The sequence below is a fragment of the Fukomys damarensis genome, unplaced genomic scaffold (assembly GCF_012274545.1).
Source record: "Fukomys damarensis isolate Sample0158 unplaced genomic scaffold, DMR_v1.0_HiC HiC_scaffold_16, whole genome shotgun sequence".
In the NCBI taxonomy this organism is placed as follows: Eukaryota; Metazoa; Chordata; class Mammalia; order Rodentia; family Bathyergidae; genus Fukomys; species Fukomys damarensis.
The window spans coordinates 94,998,111-95,006,359 of record NW_022900928.1 but is presented as its reverse complement, the minus strand read 5'-3'; the positions used below and the strand labels follow the sequence as shown (position 1 = coordinate 95,006,359).

Genomic DNA, 8,249 nt, shown 5'->3' with positions numbered 1-8,249 from the left:
TGTAAGAACAAGGACCTGAGTGCAATCCCGGGTACCGAAAAAAAAAAAGAATTAGAGTAGTTTCCACAGAGCAGGTTATCAAGTTATGTTATGAAGAGTCCATTCCCGTTTGTCCCTCTTCTTTTTCACACATGTCCAGTTCTCTTCCTTTTTCTGCCATGAGTTGATACAACATGAGGCCCTTGCCTGACTTTGGACTTCTCAGCTTCTAGAAACATCAGACCTATTAAATCTCTTTTATTTATGAATTATACAGTTGCAAATATGTTTCGATAGAACAGAAAATTCACAAGACAACATCATAAGCAGAATTACTCAATTTAAAAGCCCATTGGACATAGCATAACTTAGCAAAGTCAGAAAACTAATTTGCTGATGTATAAAAACGCAAGGTATGGTCTAGAATTCTTAGAATGAAGAAAATGATTTAAAATGTGTGAGAAAAGGGTAGTTACAGCAGATTTATTCATGATGGCCCCAAACTGAAAAACACCCAACTGTCCATCAACAATGCATGGAACACATGTGCACATTGTGTAACAAAACATAAGAGTGGAAAAAATAAAATATGAATTGCAACAAGTGGATATCACCAGCATAATGTTGACTAAAAGGAGATAAACACAAAATGTATGAAGTCAGGACAGAGGATATTGTAGGGACATTATTTGTTTGCTTGGCATGGGGGAGAAGAAGCTTTTAGAACTCTGGAAAATATCCTGTAGTTTGATCTGAGTGGTGTTTTTAAGTGTATTCATTTCAGTGGGCTGAATATGGAGATCTGCACAGTCTCATCTAAAAAGATAAACATATAATGAAAACTATATCCTAATCATCCCTTTCTGTTTTGTGAATTACCCCCAAACTTAGTGATTTAAATAAACAATTTATCATCATCTGCCATGATTCTGTGGGTCGAATGGCTCCAGCTGAGCAGGTTTCACTTGGGGCCTCTCAGAAAGTTGTAATCATGTACTTAGGTAGCGCTGAGGCTGAGGACATCTGAAGGCTTAACCAAGCTGGACTCCGCAGATGATGTCTTCATAAACATGTCTGGGACCTCACCTAGGATGGCTGGAGTAGATGTAACCAGATAAGCCTCTCCTCACGTGGATCTCCAGAGTTATTAGGAGGGTTTCTGTTCAGTATGATGGCCTCTGATGGCCTCTGGATAGTCATAATAGCGATGTAGTTGGAGTTTCTAAAAAGGAGCTTTCAAGTTACCCATGTAGAATGTACAAAGCTACTATAGCCCACCCTGGTAGATATACAGCATCATCCCATCACATTCTAACCATCTCAGGCTCAAGAAAAGAGCACTCACTGGAATGTCTGTACTGGGACCCAGTTCCATCAGGTAGCATCTTTGAAGTCTAAAACCAAATTATATGATGCTTATTTGAATCCTTTGACATAGTTTTGTAAGCTACTCTCTTTGGTGAAAAAAATATTTGTTTAATAATTTTTCTTCCTTTCTATGTTTACACAAAAATGAACATCTTAACAGGAATCAAAGTGATGTTGTGATACATGTATACACTGTTTAATAATTTAGTCAGATTAAACTATCTCCTCACACACTTATCATTCCTTTATGGTGAAAATGTCAAAATCTTTTCTTTTATCTTTTGAAATATACAGCATTTTATCATTTCCTGTGACACATACCTGTAGTGGAATTGGCAGAGTATATAGCAATTCTGTTTTGATTTTTTGAGTAACTTCCATTCTGGTTTCATAATGGCTGCAGCAATTTACATCTTTACCCATGGTGTGCAAGGGTTTCCTTTCTACACATTGTCAGAAAAACTTGTTATCTTTGTCTTTTTGATAATAGCCATTCTTTGTGATGTTGATTTTCATTTTACTGATTAGTCTTCTTATTCTTTAGGTAGGGACTATATAAGGGTAATATAATATATTTTTATCCATGCTTATAATTAATAGAACTAGAAGCGCCATATATTTTAAAAATATATTAATGGAGAATTCTGTAGTATGTGATTGCTAATATATTTAGATTTATTTCTCTCTATTTTTTATTTTATTACTATTTTTTTGGTTTATCATTCTTTAATTTTGCCCAATTATTTGTCTAGTTTTTCATTTATTGCATTCTTTTCTTGATTTATTTTTCTCATTTCATTACTTGGCCTCCCAGAAATATGCATTCTACCTTTTACTTTTTGATGATTAACTATGAAATTTTATCATGTTAACAAAACCTGGTATTCATCTTATCTTCACCTTCTTCTGAAGCATACATCAACTTGGGGAAAATTAGCACCTGTGTACCCTTCCTAGTTTCCTGGTTTGCAGTATTTTGAATAGTCCTAATTTCAAATCCAAAAAGAAGAACTAGAAGTATCATAGTTTTACAAATATTTAATCAGAATTACTTCCCTACATGTTTGCCATCATCTATACTTGTTATGACTTAGATTTAAAATAGTCCCCCAAAACCTCACATTTAGAGGTAGGTCCTGGTTTGAAGAAATGGATCTCTGGGGTCAACTTGGAATGGTATATTCTCATCCCTGGATCCTGTCTTTTTTCTCTGTTTTCTGGTAGCTATGCAGTGGATATCTTTCCTCCACCATGCCTTTTCTGCACAGGAGCTGGCCAGCCATGGACTGTTATCACTGAAACTATGAGTCAAAATAAATTTCTTTTCAAGTATACATGTCAAATATTTTGTCTCAGTGATTAGAAAGTGGCTAAAACATGTTATGGTAATGAGAATGGAGTCATTTCTATTACTCTACCTGACACTGTGGTTTAAAAGCCTTTGGAACTAGTTAGCGGGAGGAATTTGGAAAAATTGGGAGATGCTGACTAGAGAAGATCTAAATTGCTGTAAGTTGAGCTTGTTGGGAGATTTTGGTCAGGGCTCAGATGACCAGAATGCTAACAGGAATGCAGAGTAAAGGCCAAACTTAAGGAGTTTCATCTGGGAACAAGGACTCCACTGGCATTTGTCTAGAGTCCATGTGTGTTACACTCTGACAAAAATTTGCCTTCATTTTGCCCATATTCTGAGACTTGGAAGGAGACCAAAAATAAGGGCAGGGGACTAATTAATCCAGAGGAGAAAATTTTAAAGCAGCCCAACATTTGTGCTGCTGTATAGGTATATTGGCTGATTTTAGCAATATCTACAGTGAAATCAGGAGCAAAAAAGCAAATGCAAAATATTTTCAGGGTTTTTTTTCCCAAAAAGAAGCTCTTGCAAAGTTGGGCCCATGAAGAGAATGGTTGCTGAAAAGATAAACATTAAAAATAAACCAAATGTTTTGTATCAGGACAATATGAAAATGTTTGAAGGCATCTTAGGAACCAGCAAGATCTCACTCTTCTCTGGCTCAAAGGTGTTAAATTATAGTTTTCCTTTGAGAAGAGAGCCTAAGGGCCCAATGCTTAAGAAGGGCTGCTTAAGAAATTGGTTCCCTGTGATTTTTTTGTAGTGCTCAGCCACAATCAAAGGCCTGTGGAACCATGATTCAAAGGGGGCTTGGCTACTGCTTAAACTGGCAGCTAACCTGGCTATGATCTTTGCTATGCTAGTTTTACAGGCATGGAGTGTGCAAGAGTTATTGGATCATGGAGCCTGTTGGAAGCTTTTAATTTCCTTTTGATTTTTATAGATCTCAAAGTCTTCCTTCAATCTCAGAGGAATCTTTGTACTCAGATTTTAGCAGTAATAGAACTCTTAAAATCTTATATACTCATAAAGATGGGCTAAACACATTTTATACAATGAAATGGACATGAGCCTCTTGAAAGCCTAGTAGTGAATTTTTTTGGTTGAGGTCCAAAATGTTTTTATCTTAGTTACTTTTCTCATTGCTGTGACAAAACACCTGCCCAAAGTTAAAGGAGAAAAAGTTTATTGTAGCTCACAGTTTGTAAATGTTTCAGTTCATACTGGTTCCAAAGCAAGGTGGCATGGCAGAGAGGCATTACAGAATAGGCAGAAGGCAGCAGAAGACAAGCAGCAACAAGTGACAGCAGCAGGCCTCTTTCTGTTATATTCCATGCAGGCTCCCTGGCCTGAGGGTGGGTAGCACTCATGCCCAGGGCGGGGCACTTTTAAATCCCAGCATCACACCCTCAATCTCAGCATCACACGCTCATCCTAGCATAACATACCCTAGATCAAGCCCCCTCTGAAAAACCCTACCTATGACCACATGGAACTTTATGGGGACATCAAGATTACAAGTCAAAACAGCACCCCTAAATTCTTATATTTGGAGGTAGGGCCTTTTTGGAATGGGTCATTCACTGAGGTTTTGACTTAGAAGAATACATTTTCCTCACAGCTCTTCCATTCTCTCTCTGCTTCCTGGCCATAATAAAGTGAACAGCTTTCCTCCACCATTTCATTCTGCCATAATGCCTCCGCTTTAGCATCAGAAATAGGCTGAATTCACTGAAACTGCAAGCAAAAATAAACCTATCCTCCTCACTTAAAAATTGCAAGTGTCAGATACTTGTCCCAGCAGTAGGAAAAATTACCAATGAAATAGTCTCATTTTCCTTCTACAATCCTTTATCAGATAGTTATGCAAACTCAGAGCAGGAAGTGAATGCATCATGTTCTGCTTCTGCCTGTTAAACATAATCCTTTGCCACATGGTGTTGATTCCTTGTAGCAGATATACCCTAAGGAAAGATATAGAATCCTATGAGAGGCTGTTAAATTTCGACATGGCTGTAGCTTTTCTTGTGCCACAGCCCTGTGATCTCAGGGCTCTGATTTTAACTTCTATCTCCTTTCCAGAGGACTCCTCCAATATTAAATTCATACACCAAGAAAATTCATCACATAAATAAAAAGAAAGCTACTTTCCCATTGCTGGGGAAAATATCAAACACTCACCATTTAAAGGAGTACAGCTTTATTTTGTCTTATACTTTCAGTAGATCAGTTCATGGTCATTAGGCACCAAGGCAGAAACAGCATAGGAGATGAGCATGGAGGAGAAAACTTGTTCACATCATGGTGAGCAAGAAGCACAGGGGAGGAGGGTGGGTGGAGAATAAGCTGAGTGCAAGAATATACATTTCCAGGTCATGCTTCCAATCCAGTGACCCAACTCTTCCAACCAGGCCCCACATCCAAATAGCACAGTCAGATATAAACGCATTAAAGGACTAATTCACTGATGAGTACAGCGTTCTCATGATCAAACTACCTTCCAAAGATTTACCTCTGAACACAAGACTTTTGGCAGACATTTTAGATTGAAACCGTAACGGGAAATGACACTGAAATATTCCCAAAGAAGAAGAATTATAGAATGTACTGGCTATTGACAAAGTGTATGACTTGGGCTGTGGCTAATCTGTGATCAATATGACAGCAATAATAGTGACACAAAAACTTTCTCAACTAAGGTCAGATCAAGCTTGAAAACCCACTATGAGCATGAAGGAATAAAAATTTATTATAGGAATCAGGCTTGACACCATTTGGGGAAACTTAGATGATTAAATTTCCAAAAAATCTAGTTAGAAAAACATTCTAAGTGGCTTTGGTAAAGAAGGATGAGTGAGAGCTTGTGTTGAATTTGATAAACTCATCTCCCAATGGACAGTGATGTGGGTTTGCACAGGGATCCAGGGAAGATGGGTGACTCTGTGCCCACTGCTTTGTGAGTTTTCAAGAAAGGAATTGGTGATGGTGGGGATCAGTTAGTCAGCAGGGCTGGCAGGAGGTACAGACACTGGGGTGGGGATCAGAAAAAGCACAAATCGGAGCCCACAGGCGCTTTTGGTCATAGTTGTTCTCCAAATCTTAAACCAGTAGTAACTTGAGAGCAATAATAGTCATTATACTCTCCTTTTATTATCTGTGTAACTCCAACCCTGTGATCAACCGCAACCCAGACTCATACTGTGAGGAAATTCTCGGAAACTTATTTTGTGCTTAGCTAAATTGACATCATTATAAAGCACCCATGAAGACACCTGACAATGACTCTTTCTCAAAAGGAATAGGATATTTTCTTCTGAGTCATGGGGCTTCCAGGCAGTCCTTCCTAGATAAAACATAATGTAGGCCAAAGGGCATCCACAGCAAGTTGTGCAGTTGTGGTGTGATGTGGCTCCATTTTAATGAGGCCCAAAATACGAGGAATAAAAATGCAGCCACGGGATCTGCAAACAATCTTCACTAGAAAAGCTAATATTAACATAATGTGATAGCAACATTTATATGACAAAAACTATTTCACTACCATACAAACAAATCTGATGGCTTGGGCCTTAATCATACCTTTTTTGGCTGTCCACAACAGCGAAGTAGAAGTAATCAGTACGTGAAATCACAAGGAAGAGGCTATTATAAATATGAAAGCTTTTTGTAATTGTTGTAGATTTTCAAGACTGATTTACTGGAATGATTATCCCTCCATGTTCAAAGCAGAAAGAATAACTCAAAGTTCCAACAACTTATTTCCACTGGTCAATAATTAGCATGACCTCCATTATAGTAAAAGAATTATAAATGAATTATTGCTGTTACCTCCTTTACAAAAAGACATGCAAGATAAATAAATAAATATTTTTCATTTGAAGTCCATTGTTACATGAGTAGAATTGTCATGAAATATTCTTAAGGAAACTGCCTCATTTGGAAAGTGAGTGTTTTCATTATGACTATGTGGAAATATTGACCCTCCTGCCCTATGTCTGTCCTGCACATTGTTGACACACACAGTCCTGTGAACACGAGTTGCCTTGGTGTGGTTACCTTGACAACACTGCAAAGAAGCTAGGAAGGTAGTAGTATGATGCTATTCTATCCCAAAATATTTCACTTGTTCCATATAAGAAACACACAGCTCATTGCTCTAAGTCTCCATGTGTCCTCATTTGAACTTGGACTAGGAAGTCTCTGAGGCCTCCTCAAAGTAATATCTTTTGTTAGGGAGATGAGATGGATAGATAGTGCATCACTGGCAAGGCCACCACCAGGGGGCAGATGAGAGCACAACCAGGATGATGAGGTCAATAGTAAAGAATGGGGCCATCTGAAGTCTGATCAGAGAAAGCAACGTGAGGCCAACACTGAAGATGGTGATGCTTCTGTTGCTTCTGGGGCCAAGTATGGGCCTTATTAGAGGCTTGGGTGTGTGTGTGTGTGTGTGTGTGTGTGTGTGTGTGTACCTGTGCATTAAGGTGAGTGAAGTGGCTCAGCCATTGCGGGTTGTTTGTTCAAAGTGAGAGGGAGCAACAGGGCTGTCTAAGGTTCAAAGGCTGAGTCTCTAATGAGGAGAAGTGAGGATTATGAGCTGAGGAAGGAAGAGAGGATGGTACAAAAGAGGAAAGTATTGGATTTTCCAAGAGCTGAGAGAAAGGTGACAGAAAGCCTGAGCTTTATGAAGTTCTGTCTGATCCAGGCCCTGATTGACTGTGCTCCTGCTGGCTTCTTTTGCCCTTCTGTTCTCTGTTTCACCAGGCTTCGGACTTTGTGCTCTAGTCTCTCAGCTTCCAAGCAGGGCCATCTGTAAGAGTGGGTCCTCTGTGAAGATTCAGTGTCGCTGTGTGGACTTTCAAGCCACAACCGTGATTTGGTACCGTCAGTTCCCAGAACAGAGTTTCACTCGGATGGCGATTTCTAATGAGGGCTCCGGTGTCACCTATGAAACTGGTTTTGAAAGGGCCAAGTTTCCCATCAGCCACCCTAACCTAACCTTTGCAACTCTTACGGTGACAAGCACGGTTCCAGAAGACAGCAGCTTCTACTTCTGTGGTGCTAGTGACACAGCACTTGGTAGAAATTAGAGAGCCAGGCAAGAACATTTGCAGCAGCTGTCACTGTGGAAGGAGGCGTGGGGGATGAAAACCACAGATTCTCCGGTTGTGGGGGATAGGGGAGAGGGGACGGGAGAGAAGCGGGGTGAGGGGGGAGAGAGGAAGAGAGACTGAGACGGAGAGATGGAGAGATGCGGGAGACAGAAGGGGGGAGAGAGAGAGAACAGAGAGAGTATGAGGATCTGACAGTGAAGTGGGGAGGAAGTACATTGTCTGAGACCTAGAAAAACAGGAATAGGATTGGGGCTATAAAGAGGACACCTGAAAGGCTAAGGTCCCTGAAGATTATAAAACTTGGGACTTTTGTGTTGAATCTGCCACATGCTTGTCAAGTGCCCTGGAATAAGTCTACCTTAGATCCTGTAGTGAGACCTGAAGAGAACTGCACAAGTCACCATGTGTTTTCTAGGACAAACTTTGGCCTCTGC

The 8,249-nt window shown here is 39.7% G+C and overlaps 1 gene segment (V, D, J or C); it reads left to right on the top strand.

The window, feature by feature from the left end:
• Window positions 1-7,047: 7,047 nt before the first annotated feature.
• Window positions 7,048-7,791, top strand: LOC104850670. The segment is given in 2 exon segments: window positions 7,048-7,111; window positions 7,466-7,791. Coding segments are annotated over 2 exon segments (357 nt in total).
• Window positions 7,792-8,249: the final 458 nt, after the last annotated feature.